The 17,753-nt window shown below is 38.5% G+C and overlaps 2 protein-coding genes across 3 annotated transcripts; one reads left to right on the top strand and one right to left on the bottom strand.

Annotated features, from left to right (window-relative positions):
- Positions 1 to 1,574: 1,574 nt before the first annotated feature.
- On the top strand, positions 1,575 to 8,928 carry zbtb5 (zinc finger and BTB domain containing 5). The gene is made up of 3 exons (XM_084403006.1): positions 1,575 to 1,783; positions 5,138 to 6,211; positions 7,670 to 8,928. The coding sequence occupies exons 2-3, from the start codon at positions 5,141 to 5,143 to the stop codon at positions 8,699 to 8,701; spliced, it is 2,103 nt and encodes a 700-aa protein (XP_084259132.1). The 5' UTR covers positions 1,575 to 1,783; positions 5,138 to 5,140; the 3' UTR covers positions 8,702 to 8,928.
- Positions 8,929 to 13,564: 4,636 nt separating this feature from the next.
- Positions 13,565 to 17,547, bottom strand: grhprb (glyoxylate reductase/hydroxypyruvate reductase b). Of its 2 annotated transcripts, XM_084403008.1 has the most exons (9): positions 17,266 to 17,547; positions 15,928 to 16,058; positions 15,774 to 15,846; positions 15,582 to 15,698; positions 15,417 to 15,505; positions 15,213 to 15,317; positions 14,995 to 15,130; positions 14,140 to 14,270; positions 13,565 to 14,057 (listed from the first exon to the last, which is right to left on the bottom strand). In XM_084403008.1, exons 1-9 carry the CDS (start codon positions 17,415 to 17,417, stop codon positions 13,936 to 13,938), a joined length of 1,056 nt encoding a protein of 351 aa, XP_084259134.1. In that variant the 5' UTR covers positions 17,418 to 17,547; the 3' UTR covers positions 13,565 to 13,935. The 2 variants fall into 2 exon arrangements, with proteins under 2 accessions (XP_084259134.1, XP_084259133.1); XM_084403007.1 differs by having other exon boundaries at positions 15,582 to 15,846; positions 17,266 to 17,518.
- Between the last annotated feature and the right edge of the window lie 206 nt (positions 17,548 to 17,753).

The following is a 17,753-nucleotide window of genomic DNA, read 5'->3' as shown; positions in this document are numbered from 1 at the left end:
AATGGGGATATCAACACTTTGAAGAGTAAAAATTACAGAAGGTTTCGTTAATTCAACTTTATTAAAACTGCATATGGTAATCAAATTGCACTTCCAATTCCAAAAGTAACACATTTGTGAAAAAAAACGAATATACAAATTTATTTTAAGTATAATAAATAAAACATAAAAAGCTAAAAGCAGATCAGAACATTAAATGAACAAAACCGGGTCTGTATGGTAGACAGTAGCCGAAAGCCGGACGATAGAGGAGCAAAGAAACGAATGAGATAGCGGAAAAAATCAAATGAAAAACTAAACAGTACAAGCGAGGCTACATTAATCACATCAGAAATTAAAGTTGTAAGTTGTGTTTGAGGTAGGCTAAATTAAACGCAATACTCACGTATCCTTGCTCGATGAAGAACGAGACAACACAGTGAGCCCAACAGGTGGTTGGAATTTAAAGTGCTGATTTTCCCGCTTCAGGGCAGTGACGAGTACATTATGTAGTCCAGTGGGTTGTCCAGACACCCTAGCACCTTAAGCAATGGCCCTGAACGGTAGTTCAATGTCAACATTGTGACAACGCTGTAACAACCTTCACCACACAACGTAGTTATAGCAACCTTTTGGCCATGTTGTTAAAACGTTGTTAGAAGGTTGGGTACGTTGCGCCAACGTTCTGTGTTTGCTGGGTAGGGCCCAAATTCATACGTGAGAATTGAGTTTAATTTACCTCAGCTAAATAAGATACGTAATTATTAAAACACAACCTACAACTTCTGGTCAGGTATGACAAATATTGAATAACTTTATGCCAAAAGTATGAAGCCAAAATGACTTTAATGATGAGTAATTGATTTCAGCGCGTAGCCTAACGTTACTTGTTGCACGTTAATGCTTTTTCCTTTTTTTGCTCGCACAACTGTTTATTTGTTCCTTTCCTTTCCTTTGCTAAATTTTCTCATGTCTGCTCATGCTAGTTAACGTTAATCCACTCCCTGTTTTGTTTTCTCACAAATGTATGATTTTTGGAAGTGCAATTTGATTACCATATGCAGTTTTAATAAAGTTGAATTAGGTAACCATCTATGTCATTTTTACTCTTCAAAGTGTACACTTGCAGATGTTGATTATAATGAATTTACTGTTAGGCCCATAAATAATAATAGGGATAACAAATATTTAAAAAGTATATAACGTTAATTTTTTAACACGTGACTAATTAAAATTTAACCACTAAACATGCCAAATGGGGGATATCTCCCATTACCACATATAAGTCAGTCAGTGGTAACCAAAACTGGTTACCAACATTCTTCAAAATATCTTCTTGCAGAAGGCAGAAAGTCATACAGGTATGAAACTGCATGAGGGTGAGTAAATGGTGACAGAATTTTCATATTTGGTAAACTATCTCTTTCAAAATTCACGCGCGCGCTACTCATACACTCTCCAGTACAGATGGTACAGATACAGATAAACTCCAGACACTCTCCAGTACAGATGGTACAGATACAGATAAACTCCAGACACTCTCCAGTACAGATGGTACAGATACAGATAAACTCCAGACACTCTCCAGTACAGATGGTGGCGCAATGAGATTTCGTGTTCTCATTCCCATATATGAAGACGCGCCTGGGCAGCTGATGCGGTCTCCCCTGACCTGTCTTTATGATGTCTAACCCCATAGGCAAATGCCTCCCCTTACTATCATGGGCAGTTTTTGCATGTGTTTTTGGATGGTAACAGAGGACAAACCAGGACTTTCTGAAAACGCATGAGATAGACGTGAAAAGTAAGTGTGTTTTTCAGTACTATGTGAGGTAACTGAGCTAGCAGCTAACAGAGTAGCATCTATCCTCCAACATAACTAACGTTAGCTTCATTTATTAATTGCACCATTTTAAACAATCAGCTGCTATCAATTTGATCGCATCTGAATCGGTGTCCTTTTTCCCCCTGTTTTTTTCCGGTTTATAGGACACCCAGTCAATCTTGACATAAAAGTCGTTCTTTGTCTTATTTTGCAGTAACGTTACATGCGGATTTCTTGTGTTAACCTGACTTTATGTTTAAAAAGGATGTAAATTACATTTTTGCATCAGACTAGAGTTCTGACGCAAATGATTTGGCTCTTCTCTGATTTAGTTTAACGGAAACTACTGATGATGGTCAACGATGAGCAGATAACTTACAGGATTTACCATGGTTACCAATCATAGCTTCCGCTGTACAGTTATTGTTACTAGTACCATAACGGTGTTGGCAACTACCAGTTTTAAAACGTCGAAATTATAACGTACAAGATAGCAGACAGATTCTGAAAGAGTCTTACGTTGATTGTTAATGTGATTAATAAGGTGGTCCCATTATAATGTGTGATGGGTTTAATGTAGATTGACATTGTTCATTGTTTGTTTACAATTAATAACCAAAAAGCACATGCAGTCAGGTTAGACCAGGGTTTCTCAAACTCGGTCCTGGAGGGCCACTGTCCTGCACAGTTTAGCAGTTGGACCGAGTTTGAGAAACCCTGGGTTAGACAGTCTCACTTAATTAGTAGTTGTAACAAATTGTTAAATCAATTGATTGCTTTATCTGCATCAGACACTTTTACATAATCAAACATGTCTGTTATACACCATCCACATACCTTTCAATTTTCATTTCAGTCAATTTAGAACTCGTTATCATTTACTGTAGGACACTAATCCAGACTGTAATGGTTGTGTTTTTTCTCTTCTCCTTTTTAGGAGAACTAGTGCAAAATACCCGTGAAAAATCAGTTTTTGTGTGTGTTTTTAGTAATTGTTGGTTTGGTGTGTTTGAGTGCTCATTGTTACAATTACACAGCAAAAGTTCAGTGACAATTTTATTTGTGCATGGTAGAAAGCACAAAGTGAACTCTGAGAAAACGCTATGCTTGAGCAAACAGTTTGTGAATAGGCTACTACAAATGATGCCCGTGAAAGAGACTGTGAACGCATTGAATAGGATATGTTTAGTTGGTGAACAGCATAGGCTACTATTACACAGTAGCGATAACGTTAAGCGCACCTGAATGAAATATAATATTCAGAAGTAAACAGCATAGCTGACTTACAGATTCACTTAACATCCACAAATGAATAAGCGCGTCGATTCAGGGAGCAGTGCAAAGTGCCCGTGCAAAATCAGTTTTTGTGAGCTGATTGCCGTCAAAAAAGTTCAGAAGATATTTCTTAGCGATGGCTGATTCCAACAGTTTCAATATGATAAAAAATAACTTTTATATTGATTCAATGGATTAATTGCATTTTGGAAGAAAAAAAAAGTGTCATGAATTTATTGCATTTTTTGGGGGAAATTATTGCATTTTTGGGGAAAAAAAGATTTGAATTTGTTAAAGATGCCATGTGAAAGTTTGAAACAGAAAATAGTGGTTTTCATCTTGCTACTTTCTTGGTAAAGAAAACACATTTTTACTCAAATTAATCAAAATGGAGTTATCACGTTCTGGAACCAAACTATAATATTCATAAGTAAACAGTGTAGCTGACTGAGTGTTTATGTCAGAATGTTTATTTTTAAACCACAACCTTCTTGGGGCTTCTTTGACCGATACAACCCTCTAATGTCAGAATGTTTATTTTTAAACCACAACCTTCTTGGGGCTTCTTTGACCGATACAACCCTCTAATGTCAGAATGTTTATTTTTAAACCACAACCTTATAAAAATGATATATTTAACGATATCTTTTGCATTTCTCATCCAAACAACATCAAACTTGGCACTGCACTTACTCATGCCCGTGGCAAGACACCTGTCAAATTTGAAATCCATCGGACTAACGGTTCGAGAGATATGCGGTTAACAGACAGACAGACAGACACACAGACAGACACACAGACACACAGACAGACAGACAGACAGACAGACACACAGACAGACAGACACACAGACAGACACACAGACAGACAGACGTTTCTGTAATTTATTTTAGGAGAATAAAGGAGTGTGGTTAGTTAAACTAAATGTTGCAGTAAACCATTGGTTGTTTTGAGTCATTTGCTATTCACTGTATGATGTGGTTTGATCAGATTTAGTGTGTTTGCTACCACAGGACAGGAAATGAGTTGGTGTTTGTTTGTTGCATGTATAAAATATACGATTATTTTATTTATTGTCTAATGTCGGTTTTTACTAGGCTATATTGATTATAATTTAATTCTTTATTTAATATTATTTTGAAGTATCTGTTTCCTTGCGTATTAACAATTATCATTTTCATTTTATATTATCTGTAGAAATGTCTGTAGAAAACCAATAATAAACCAATATGAATAAACCAAATCAAAAGGATTCCATGTTAATGGTTTTCTTTTCTTTTTTCTACTCACTATTTGTGTTAGCACTTTAGTCCACAAACCCTTTAAAGTTTGATTCTGTATGATGGAGTACATCTACACAGAAAAATTGAAGTGTAGAAACAATTTTCATCATTGCTAGTAATATTTCACAAATAATGAAAAAGAAATGGCAAGTAACACATTGAATTAAACGTGAAGTTTTGACACAAATTCTAAAATAGCACTTTCTTGTGAAGCACTACTATAGTCCTGTTTTATTTACAATTTCAAAAATGTACTGTATTACTGTAAAAATGTATTTACAGTGTAGTCTGTATTAGGCTTGCTGCGATAATCGGTGTTGCCGGTGTTAAACTGTGTTTAGCTGCACACTGATAACATCAGTTGCCCACTGCGGCAAATCATCATTTTGATATTTATACTATAGTAATAAAAATAATTTAGCTCAGTTAGAGATCAGACACCATTAAAAACTGAACACATCTGCTCAATTCAGATCAACAGTAGTCAGATTTCATTTAATCACATGACGAGAGTGAGGCGAGCTTCCTGACAAGACAATGGCGGCAGTAAAATGTGCACAGGCACACAGGCGTTCATAAGCGATTTAAAAGTGAGGTGGAAAAGAGGGAAAATCTCCAACTTCCCCCCTCCCTCCTGGTGATACCGGTGTAACCAGTGTTTTCACACGTCAGTTAACCTGTGGGAAAATGTCCTCACCGTCACATCCCTAGTCTGTATTGTTTGAGCATTAAATAGTTCCTCATCTTAACGTTCCTCTTCCTTATTTGTTTTCAGGTCATGGATTTCCCAGGGCACTTTGAGCAGATCTTCCAGCAGTTGAACTACCAGCGGCTGCATGGACAGCTGTGTGACTGTGTGATCATGGTAGGCAGCCGTCATTTCAAGGCCCACCGCGCCGTGCTTTCCGCCTGCAGTACGCATTTCAGAGCCCTGTTTACTGCTGCCGAGGGAGACGCCAGCACGAGGATGATCCACCTGGACTCCGAGGTGGTGACAGCTGAAGCATTTGCTGCTCTCATGGACATGATGTACACATCCACGCTGATGCTAGGAGAGAGTAACGTTATGGATGTCCTGTTGGCTGCTTCTCATCTGCATCTAAACGCTGTGGTGAAAGCCTGTAAACACTACCTTACGACTCGCACACTGCCCATGTCTCCTCCGGCAGACCGTGGTGGGCAGCATCACGCTGAGCAGCAACAAGCAGCAGCGGCTGCAAACTCGCATCTCCAGCGCTCATTTCTGCTGCAACAGCTCGGCTTGAGCTTGGTCAGTTCTGCCCTGAGTGGGGCTGAAGATGGGGGAACAGGGACCGGGAGGAGAACGGGATCAGGGTGCGGTAGCGGGTTGGTGGATCAGCATGGTTCTCACCCGACACGCCGTTTCCTGAAGCGCAAACAGCCCATGACCCTGACCGCTCCTGAGCGGGGGAGGCCGCGCATCTCCTCACAGGTGGGGGTATCGGAGGGTGGAGAGGAGCTTCTGTCTCCAGATTCCCACAGTAAGATGGTGGATGAGGTCGTCGCTGGGATCATTCCTGGGGATGGTGGAGGTTTACTAGAGCAAGATGAGTACAGAAGGGGACTGAACCATGAAGACATGCAACTTCCCAGCCAGTCAGATGGAGGCAGGGGAGCAGGACCGGAAAAAACGTTGCTGCTGCCGCGTAAAGAGGAGTACCCTGATGCGAGCCATCACCATAGCGAGGGGATAAAGATAAAGAATGGAGGTGAGGAAGAAGAGGAGCAGCAGCACATGCAAGTCGTAGTGAAGAGTGAGCCAATGAGTTCTCCCGAGGCTGTTGATGAGACTAGCGATGTTACCTCTCAGGCTGAAGGGAGTGACCAGGTAATTGCTTTTGATATTAAGCTAGTGCGAATGTAACATATTTTGTTACTGGATTTTAGGCACACATGATTTGTGAGTTTTTCCAAATTGTCCCAGCTAAGTTAGTATTTTGATTCCTGAATTTCCCCATGAATCAAACTGCATGCCAACCTGTATGCCAGCCGATCTTAGCCCCGCCCACAACATTTGAGGTCGGGAAGTTCGGTCTGGACTTGATCCGTCGTGGAGCAACTATGCTCGAACCAGAGCTGTTTGGACCAATCAAATTGTCAGGGCGGGCTTTATACGATGATGGACAGATGATCAACAGTAACGTAATCATCTACGTCACCAAAGAACGCTTGGGTTGAATTCGTTTACAACAAAGATGACTTCCGCTGTACAATTGAGATGTGTAGATTCCGCCATCGCGTCTGTTATAGAAGATATCGAGAGCGCATTAATTTTAAAAGAGGAACAGAGAATTGCGATCCAGGCATTTGTCGATCGGAAAATTTAATGAAGAACATCATCATTCACTTACTCCGTTGCTCTGATTGGTTGTTGGTTTGTCCAATTGAGTACAGAGGCATTTTCTTTCCTGGTTAGGTTGAAACACGCCCCTTAATCACAGCTCAATGGAGCAGTATCAGACTCATATTCTGACCAGAATTTGAGTATGATGACGTCAGGCTAACTGCATGCCTTGTCATTTGAGAAAAGTAATATTCATTGTAGATTTATAACCATTTTCAAAAAGGAAATGCTGTCACTTGTTTTGTTTTTCATATATTGTTCCTGAAAAAATTTTTATACTTCCATTCAAAAGTTTAAGGTCAGTGCGTTTTTTTTTTTTTTTTTGAAAGAGTTGAATACCTTTATTTAGTAAGCACACATTCAATTGATCAAAAGTCACAGTAAAGACAAAGTTCCAACAAAAAATAACCAGCACTACTGTTTTCAGCATTGATAAAAATAAATGTTTCTTGAGCAGAAAATCTGCATATTAGAATGATTTATGAAGGAACATGTCACATTAAAGACTCGACCTGAAAATTCAGCTTTGCCAATGCCATCACAAAAATAAATTACATTTTAAAATGTATTAAAATAGAAAACGGTTAATAATAATAACATTTTACAATATTATTGTTTTTGACTATTTTTGATTAAATTTGATTAAATTTACAAAACATTTGTTGTAAGATTTTTCGTGAACAAAAGAAGTAAAATGAATCACTTGTTCCATTTTATTCCTGCTTCAAAATATATTATTGAAAAACAATTATTGCTATTGACAGTTTATAGGCATTTAAGTAGATGTGAGCTTCTATGCATATTGCCTACATACAAAAATAGTTGCCAGGGGGTGTTACCAAGATGGACTTTGTAAATATGTTGTAAGTACTAGTACTTACTTTGTAAATATTTAGTATTAGTAAGTAGTTAGTACTTGGTAAGAATGTGATGTTTCCTCAGGTGGAGCCAGTTGGAGAAAAGCTGGAGCTGAGTCCGGAGGGCAGTGAGCGCAGCTTCTCCGATCCCCAGCCCAGCTCTGAGCTACTGATTAAAGGAAACAAGGGATTAGGAGCAGGAGAAGACAGAGGAAGAAGAGAAGAGCTCACCTGCAGTGAAGCTCTGGAGTCCTCCTCCGGATTGCATATCTCCAGTTTCCTCAGCACAAAGACCTTTGCTGGCAGATTGTCATCATCTAACCTTACCCATAGTGTTGACAATGTTCCCAACACTACAACCGGAGAGTTTCAAGCAGACCACGATTCTGCTCGCTACTTCCTCCCTACTGATTCCATCAACACTGCATCCTCCTCTCTGCATCTTCCAGGCGAGGCTCAGGTCTGCTCTGACTTGCAGCCAGAGTCCCTCTTTCTGCGGCCACTGCATGATGGAATGGCATCATCCACTTCATTAACAGCGTCCCGTGGTGGATCTGTGGACCAGCTTGCCCTCGAGTTCCAGCGCAACATTTTGGGATTACAGACCTTCCCTCGTTCATCCAGGGGTGGCGCTGCAGGGTGCCACTCATACCGGCGCATCGCTCCCAAAGTTCAGCCAGGAGGGGCTTTAACGCTTACGGATGGCCCTCAGCAACTTGACGTTGCTTCCTCGTCCTCTTCCTCCTCAATGCTTCTCAATGGAGTAAACTTTGAGGGATCTGTCAATGTAGGTCAAAATGGTGGCAGCTCCAACTTGAACCCGCTACCCCAGTTGACAAGAGCCTCTGCAGATGTTCTGTCAAAGTGTAAAAAGGCGCTTTCCGAGCACAACGTGCTGGTGGTGGAAGGCGCCAGGAAGTATGCCTGCAAGATCTGCTGTAAGACGTTCCTCACTCTGACGGACTGCAAGAAACACATCAGAGTTCATACGGGAGAGCGCCCGTATGCCTGTCTGAAATGCGGCAAACGCTTTAGTCAGTCCAGTCACTTGTACAAGCACTCGAAAACAACCTGCTTACGATGGCAGAGCAGTGAAATGTCTAATGCCCTGCTCTAATTCATCACATTCACACGCACTCCAAAGACGCCATGCAAGGATGACCGGCCACCAGTCAGTTTCTCTACTGTATGGGCAGACCTGTACACCATAATCTCACATCCACCATTATAGTAGCTTTAGTAGCTTTTTAAAAAAAATAGTGTTTTTCAACACTGTTGTATGTTCTTAACATGCTTTCAATTAACATGCCATTGATGGTACAAATTAAATGGATAGCTCACCCCAAAATCTTGTTTCTGACCTGACTTTCTTTCTTCTGCAGAACACAGATTATTTTTTTATTTATTTTTTAACGGTAGTTTGTATGAGTTTTTCTTTTTGCTCCATACAATAAACGTCAGTATGGTGTATTAATTTTAATTTTATGCACAAATACAGTTGAATCGTTCTTCAAAAATCTCAACTTTTGTGTTCGGCAGAAGAAAGTAAGTCATACAGGTTTAGTTCATTTTTTTTGTGTGTACTATCCCTTTAGGTTTCACTGTGATCTGTTTTTAAAAGAATGGTGATGGAGAGGTCTGCTTCAAGCACTGCAAGCAGATGTCAGACAGAACCTTTGTAGCTGAATCCTGGATCATGATGATCAAAAGCTTTTTGAGTTTCAGTCCCTCTATGGAAGTTAGTGTTGTATTGTCAGCTGTCTTGTTGAGGTATTTTTGCTTCAGTGTATCTTTAGGCCAGTGGTTCTCAACCAGGGAGCCGGGGCCCACTAGGTGAATTCGCAAACTTCCGGGGAACCCAAAGTCTTTATTTTTTTAAATTGAGTTACATTAACATAATCTTGACTTAAATGTTAAAGATACTTAAAATAAACATTAAACTTCATCATATTTTTGACTTTATTTTATTACTTTAGAAGTACATATCAGCATTAATAGGTTGAAAATTGGTAAAAAGATGAGAACCGCTGCTTAAGCTCTGTTCCAAAACCTAGCGAGCTGCCTGGCAGTAAGGCAGTATCCTAACTGAAATGGAAGCTCACATCGGGAACATAGGCAGTTGCTTTGTTCGCCACACATAATGCTTAACATTACGGAGCTCCTAAGGTAGAGATGAGCAGTCATTTTTTAGTAATCCTGAAGACTTTGGTTAGATTTTTTTTTTTAAGGTATGTTTGATTGGGATGAAGGAGCTAAACTCTGGTCCGGAGTTGCCCATCTCTACCTTAGGGGCTTCGTATAATGTAATGCAGTAAAGGACATGGTGACGGGAAAAAAATTGAGATAGGAGGGAAAAATATTTCACTGCTCATGAAACTCATTTTCTTGTAAAACGTTTGGATTTTCTTGCAAAAGTTTTTCATTCCCATTCATTTCCCAAACGAAACTTTCCATTTGCTTGCAAACTTACATTTCAATGCTTTTGTGTCCACTAACGCAAAGTTTCTCGGACGAACAGAAACTTTTTTTTGCAAGAGAATGCAGTTTTAGAACTGAAGACTTTTTGTATGGGCTAACGCAAAAGCACTGAAATATAATTTCTCCTTCCATTTCAATTTCCCCATCAGGGGCTCTATATAGCTTACAGTTGATTCCATGGGGGTTTGACGTTAAGTCCCTTTTAAAGAAAGTAATTTCACTCGGTGGCTGTATTTGGCAGCTATTTTGGGTATCCAAGACCAAGTTCTGTCTACTTGAATGAAGAAATCCTGGAACCTCAAAACTGCTTGACCCTCTCACATTTAAATAACATAATTCAAATCTCTTATGAGCTGTCCAAATTTTTTATCTTATGCTTGAATGGTGCTAAAAAAAAGTTTCAAAAAAAATGTCAGGTTGGTCCAACCAGTGCACATGTGCTGTCCTAAGCGTGTCTGACTGCTTCTAACAGCAGTTGCAGTGATGCGATGACTTAACCAAATGCTGATTGGCTGGGACTTCCATCATAATTTGCATTGCACTTTCTCCCATTCATAGTAGAGTGCATCATCTTGGTTTGATGTTTAAATGTAAAAAGTACTTTAAGTATATTTATAATCATGCACCATTTTGGATGCATTTTCTCCCCCAGTGAGCTTGGTGCAATGCATTCTGGTATTGCCTTCGTTGTGTGGGATACATGCGATTCGGCTTTAGAATTTGGCCAAAATCATCAGCCTTCACACTGAGAAACTGCCTTTAAAGCCTTACAATGCTGTCTAGGTTGTAAGTTTGCTAGATTTTGGAACACAGCTAATATGTAGCACATGGTTTATGAGATGTGTAGCCTACCAGAAACACTACTGGTACACTTTTACTGTTAAAGGGTCAAATAAAATGCCTTCTATTATAAGGCAACAACAAGTAGGCTGTAAGAAGTAAAGCTCTTTAAGTAAGGATCACCATAGGTGGAAATAAAGCTAAATTGATTGAGATCCTTGTTGCCCAGATCTCCCTAAACTAATTAAAACCTAACTAATACTAACACATAATGATTAAACACTATCTGGTGTTTTCTATGGACCACAGTCATTATGCGTAGAAACGTTTTGACTTCTAGCACTGTGTATTTGTGCCTTTTTCTGTTGTATTTGGATGTTCTTATATTGATAAAAGGCTGTGTATTGCATAGATGGACTTTCAGCCTGTTTTGCTTCTGGTAAAGCTTACATTGATGCCTCTGTGGCTCAAACTGCTATCAGTACTGAGAGAATAGTAGACTACAATGTTTATGGGTACACACTTTCCATATTCGCTCAAGCACATGCTTGGTGATTAAATTCTTATTGAAGAATTTGAGCACAATCAAGTGGTAGCTATTAGTCAAGGGTGTCACTTTAGAAAAGGATATTAAAGGGGTCATGAACTGGCATTTTTACATTGTTTTATATTGTTGTCTGAGGTCAACTTATGACGTTCGCTTGGTTTTTGCATTCAAAAACATCAAAACGAATAAGTAATAGGCTATTTTCTCACCTGGTTTTGAGCCTAGCTCCTGAAACACTCGGTTTTTATGGGCGCGACGCATTGAAGACTCGGAAGTAAACGCCCACTGCTATGATTGGATAACAGTTTTGCGTATTATAATGAGTTTCATGTAATGCGTGAATCGGTGGGCGGGGCTAAACAGGCAGTGTCGAAATAGGCGTTGATCTTCTTCTGCGGAGGCGGTGTTTGATGCCCTTTGACGTCATAGTCTGTCGTTCGCTGTGCCTGGTGTCAATAAAAGCTTTTAATGGACTAACAAGGAAGTTTTCAGTTCTGAAACTTACAGGATATTCTTATTGTATGATGACCTCTTGTATGTCAAAAGCTCAAGCAAAATTTGATTTCTCAGTTCATCACCCCTTTAATACATTCAAGTGCCTCTTTTGACCTTCCAGTGCAGAAGAGAGAATGTTAGTGAAAGAAAATACAACTTTTATGTAAAAATTGCACCTTCAGTCTTTTAAGGCTTTAATGTTTTATGGTTTGTGGAGTAAGTAATCATATAGAATTTCAAAAATGATCCGTAATTTGCTGTAAATGAAAATAGATGTTCAGTCATTGTATTAGTGGTTGTTTATGGGTACTGTTAGAGTTAATATTATATGTCTTAGTATTTTGTGCGAATTGTTGTCTTCTGTCATGTGTTTGATACTGTACTGAGAGGAGTCCTTAAATACTCAAACTAAGTATAACCGTTAAGATTTAAAAGCTGCTTTTATAAACACATTCCAACCTGTAAATAAGCTATCTTACTGTAGATTTGTTGCATTTTATTTATGCCATCTGTTATTTGACTATAGTGATGCCTTTGCTTTCATGGTAAATATTGCACCTATATGAAATCTTGTTTGATTGGATGAACTCAAAAGTTCTGAATATGGAAAATCATAACCTAACCCCTTATCGAAGACTGCACATTAATCTAAAACAAAATGGAGACGTTTAAGTCTATAAATTATTGTACTTTATTTTTTTGGATTATTGAAATTGTGTTTTTTTTTTTTTTTACATGAAGGTTATAACGTGTGTTTATGAAACAGTTCTGTTACAACATTTCTAGTATAATCAACAAAATATACTTGGAATATCAGAAATTCAAAGCCTGTTTAAAGTAAACTCAATTTACACATTAATTGTCACAAAGCAGATGACCTTAAATGTATCCACATATCATGTGTTAACTGTTACAGAAGTCATAGAGGACTGTTTCTTTAAATTAACTGAATCACAATGGAAGTAAAACAACTACCTTGTGTTTTTTTTCTTTCTTTTTTTTTCTTCTTCAGATCTAGAGATGCCAAAAGTGAAGGAATTTATGTGAGTTTGTGTAATGGCTATTAATCACAAGTTGTTAGAGCACTCCTTTTTTTCTACTGTTTAAAAAAGAAAGAATTAAGTAAATAAAATCATGACGAATGCTAGACCTCTTTTTATTAATGTGTTTGTTTTTGTCCAGTTTGAAGAGGGAAGACTTAGAGGTCTAAACTTGCAACATATTCAAGGACTTAAAGACTTGCATGGACCTTCTGAGTTTGCTCTTTGTAGATCATTGATCTCAGACTGTGAACCTTGTCTGTGTACTCACAAACACTGGGCTTTTGATGTTAGGAAACAAATGCTCCAGCATTGTTGTTCTTTTAAAGGAATAGTTCACCCAAAATGACGTGTGTGTATGTACAGTATATATATGTGTGTATATATATATATATATATATATATATATGTATATATGTATATATTCTAGTATAGAAAAGAGCTGTGAAGATTTAGATTGTGTATGTACACATAGACATACTGTACATGTGTGTATACACACACATACACGTATGTATATATATATATAGGTAAATATGTTTATATTTAATTTTGATGCTCATTTTCTATGTTTTTTTATTTATTTAATTTTTTACATTTAACGCAATAGATCAACACTAATATTCAATACAGTTAAACCTAGTCTTCAGCAAATCTCAAAATGAATATGCTTTTTTTTTTTGTACTGTAATTCACTCAAGCATTTAAAATAATTACATTTATTTTATTTTTAATTCACTTAGACAAAATAATATAGAATATTAATATAGGCCATTTATCGGTTCTTGGCTTTAATATGAAAGTAATTAATTTGTCTTTTTTTGGAGCTGTGGTCACTGTGAACTCTTGTGTAGAAAAGAGCTGTGTGAAGATTTTGCACAAATTCTCTTTTTCCGTGCCATGGAAAAACGGCAGCATACAGGTGTGGAACAACAGGAAGGTGAGTAAATAAAGACGTAATTTTCATTGCGAAAATAACTATTCCCTTAACTAGTTCTATGGCGTCTCGTTCTACAGTATAAGTTCTTTAGGCATGGGTTCTCCTCTGAGTCCGGCCAGCAGGTTATTGGCAGCAAGAGCAGACATGGAGTTTCGTGTCGTATAGGAAGCACTGGCAATGTGGGGAAGAATGACTGCAAATACAAACATAAACAGGATACTTTCAGAGAAGACCTGCATCCAATACTTCAATAAAATACATACATGCATGCTTACCACAGTTTTTGAGTGTGAAAAGAGGATGTAGAGTGGGCAGCGGTTCAGGTGTGGTCACATCCAGGCCGGCTCCAGCAATCAGACCGGTGGACAGGGCTTCATACAGATCCTCCTGATTGACCACTCCCCCTCTTTACAATAACAACAGAGTCATGCAGTCAAGGGCCTTGTTGACAATATGTTGCTGAGAACCATGGGTGTTATTTTGAAATGAATGCTTGAAATTTCTATAAACATGAATTTTTATTTATATATATATATTATTTTGATATTTTTTTAGGCTAGTATTCCAAAAGTGACAGTGATGTATGTCTTCATACAGGGTGCATTAAAGATGCACATACTGTATGTCCTGCACATTTGCTCAATTTAAAGTCGGCATGAAACGGAAGTTGTGATAGTGTTTTCTTCTCTATTGTATAGTAAGCCATGCAAATGCTCACTTTTTAGTGGTATTCTGAAAATAGAAAAATAAAATCTAATTCAATAATAAAACTTACTAATAATAATATATGAAAATAACACTGGAAAGGATTAGTGATGGGAAGTTCGGGTCATTTTACTGACTCTCTTGTTCGATCTTGTTCATCAAAATGAACGAATCTTAATTCGAGTCATTTCGTTAATTGAAGTGGCTTTAAATGTTATACTTTTAACTGCCAAATAACCTGAACACATCCACCTATGCAATCTTGATCATATTCTGAATAACAAAATCATTAGAATGCATTTAAAAATTATTTACAGGGAACATAAATAATTACTTTACCTTCCGAGTCTTTCGTGAACTTCCAAGTCTTAATGAATGGATCGTCCATGAATGACCCATCACTAGAAAGGATGTATTAGGATTACCTGCTTGTGTTGATGAAGATGGCGTTTTTCTTCATCTTGGAGAAGAGATTCCAATTGCAAATCCCATGAGTCTCTGGAGTCAGAGCACAGCATATGGCCAGGAAATCAGACTCCTTGGCCAGCTCATCTAAAGAGACTGATCACACACACACACATACAGTTCATTTGTTTGATACCTAGTAACCCAAACTCTCATGAAGGTTCTGAGATCTTCCCACCATATTCTGCCTCTATCATATTTGCGAGCTCAGGTCTCGGCTCCACATCTGTGTAGATGAACTTCTTAACCTTAAACGGCTTCAGACGCTCGGCGATAGCCACACCTATACACACATATACACACCACACAACCTCAATTTAACCAACACCCTCAACTAATAAATGAAAATTGCATATAGTCATTAGGCCACCCTATTCCTTACCAATCCTCCCAAGTCCCAATATGCCAACTGTGCTGTTTGCTAGTTCATGACCGCACAGCCATAAAGTTCTCCAAGTTCCCCAGCCGCCCCTAAACACAAGTATAAATCAATACGGTTCAGTGCATGATTGACAAGCAAATGTGTGAGTGCTGTTGGTTTTAGTACGTTTTAGCCTCATGTGTGGCCTCAATGAGTCTTCTGGATGTAGCGAGTAACAGGGCAACAGTCAGTTCAGCCACAGCGTCAGTCAGTACCTCAGGAGTGTATCCCACACGGATTCCCCTGGAAACACACAAGCCCACGTAAACAATGCACGCTTCAAGAAATTCATCTCTAAATTTGACCTGCGCAACTGACCTTTTCTTGAGTTCATCCAGAGAAAGATGATCAAAGCCCACTGACATGGTGCTGAGGACTTTTAGATTTGGGCCTGCATTATTGAGACACACACACACGTCACTGAATTTGTCTGCTTTTGTCTCAACCTAATGATCATGCATTGCAAGCTAACCTGCAGCGTCCAATAGCTGTGCGTCAATCTTCTCTGTGAGCACACACAGTATTCCGTCGCAACCTTTGACCTTTTTCAGCAGCTCCACTCGGGGCACAGGGTCATCAGAGTCCCACATCTCAAACTGCACTCTACATTGTGTGGGTAGAAGGTTATGATCAGTGAGAAAGTAAGAAGAGAGCAGTTCAATGATTTGCATATTTGGCTCGATTAAATCTCCATAAAGTGATAAAAACTGGAAACATCATTGTAGCTGCCCACAAATTCTCAAATCAAAGTTAAACAGACTGAAATGACTTTTTTTGGTTTCTTGACTCTTGATTTTTGATTTCTTGATTTATCGGTTTAAAATCTGTATAGAAATGAGACCCAGATGACTAATGTTCAGAATGAGAATGCTCAGCCAGTCGGTCCAAAAAAGTTTTTCATTAACTTTTTCTCCCTCGGTTATCTTCAACTGAGCAGAGGTTCCAGTTGGCACATGTTAAACAAGCCTTTGGTTTGGAAAATACGTACCTTATTACTGCAGGCTAAACTTGGCTGTGTCCATGTATAGGCCTTCTATACATATTATGAATGAAATTATTAGGGTACAACTTTTTATTCAAGATGATCACTAGTTTTTCAGTAACTCCGAATACGTGAATGGGTGTGAAAAGCACCTTGATGTTGGGGCCAAAGATCCTCTCAAAAAGGCCACTCAAAAACACTGAAGTTGAGATTTCGTGGGCAAAAAGTTCCATTTTCTATGGTTAATAGGTTAGCGATACAAAGCTCACACAAAAGTCATTATCAAAACAAGTCGATTTCTGTTGGACCAACTTGAAACAGAGCGGTGCTTGTGAAGAGAATTCGAACCACGAAAGACAATGTTAAAGTGTAACCTGCACCAGCACCTTTATTTTTTGATAGCTATTGGTAACACGTTACAATAAGGTCTAATTTGATATTTGTCAATGCATGAAGGAACATAACAGCAATGAGCAATTCATACCATATTAACCTTTGTGAATGTTAATTAAAAGTTCAAATAGGTTCAAATTGATCTAAACTGAAATGTATTAGTAAAGGTTGAATCTAACATTAAGATTAATAAATGCTGTATTGTTAATAATTATTAATAAAGGCTATTGTTAATTGTTAGCTTCACTAATGTAGTGTTGTGTTAGGCTACCCATTTTAACTAGTCAAAAAAAAATTTTTGACGTTGGTTTGCTCAATCAATAGGCGATTTAAAATATTGTATTATTTATCAACTTTGGGGCCAGATTTTACGCAAACGATAACTGGAGTTAAAAACAGATTTTATATGTGTGGTGACTGACTGCTTCAACCTACTGTCCGGATTTGCGGAGAATGTCCAGTCCGTCCGGCGGCACCTTGCGCGTCACATAAACTTTGGGTAACGTGGACATCGCGCGATGAAATCCGGTGACGGCACACGGGGCGATCTTCTGCAGTCTCCCGAGCGCTGTTCTACTGCACCACATTACGAACAATGGCAGTCAATGCAGAGATCTTTGGTAAAGGATGACAGAAGCTGGAAGCGGCAGCAAGTGCAGTGTGTGTGGACAATTTAGGGGGAGGAAACCAATGGGTCATGTAGCCTACCCCAGTCTCTCTCCACACACCATGAGCCTGGGAGCAAATAAGTAAGATATGTTTTTTGTTTGTTTATTTGTTTTACATTCCAAAGTACCATAACTAATCAATAGCACATTGAATGTGTGTGTCTCAATTTCTGGTATCAATTGTAGGCTATTGGTTTTGTTTCAATCAATCATTAATCAGGGTCTCAAGCAAATAATGGGCAAATGTAGGCCCAT

This window comes from Rutilus rutilus (assembly GCF_951802725.1).
Source record: "Rutilus rutilus genome assembly, chromosome: 2".
NCBI lineage: Eukaryota > Metazoa > Chordata > Actinopteri > Cypriniformes > Leuciscidae > Rutilus > Rutilus rutilus.
Note: the sequence above shows the minus strand (reverse complement) of the source record. Positions and strands in the feature narration are given on the sequence as shown.

Coding starts and splice junctions, on each gene's coding strand:
- zbtb5 (XM_084403006.1), top strand. CDS start 5,141: ATGGATTTCCCAGGGCACTTTGAGCAGATCTTCCAGCAGTTGAACTAC. Junction 6,212..7,669: donor AGGCTGAAGGGAGTGACCAG/GTAATTGCTTTT, acceptor ATGTTTCCTCAG/GTGGAGCCAGTTGGAGAAAA.
- grhprb (XM_084403007.1), bottom strand. CDS start 17,417: ATGTGGTGCAGTAGAACAGCGCTCGGGAGACTGCAGAAGATCGCCCCG. Junction 15,506..15,581: donor GCCACACATGAGGCTAAAAC/GTACTAAAACCA, acceptor ACTTGTGTTTAG/GGGCGGCTGGGGAACTTGGA. Junction 15,131..15,212: donor TATGATAGAGGCAGAATATG/GTGGGAAGATCT, acceptor GTGTGTGATCAG/TCTCTTTAGATGAGCTGGCC.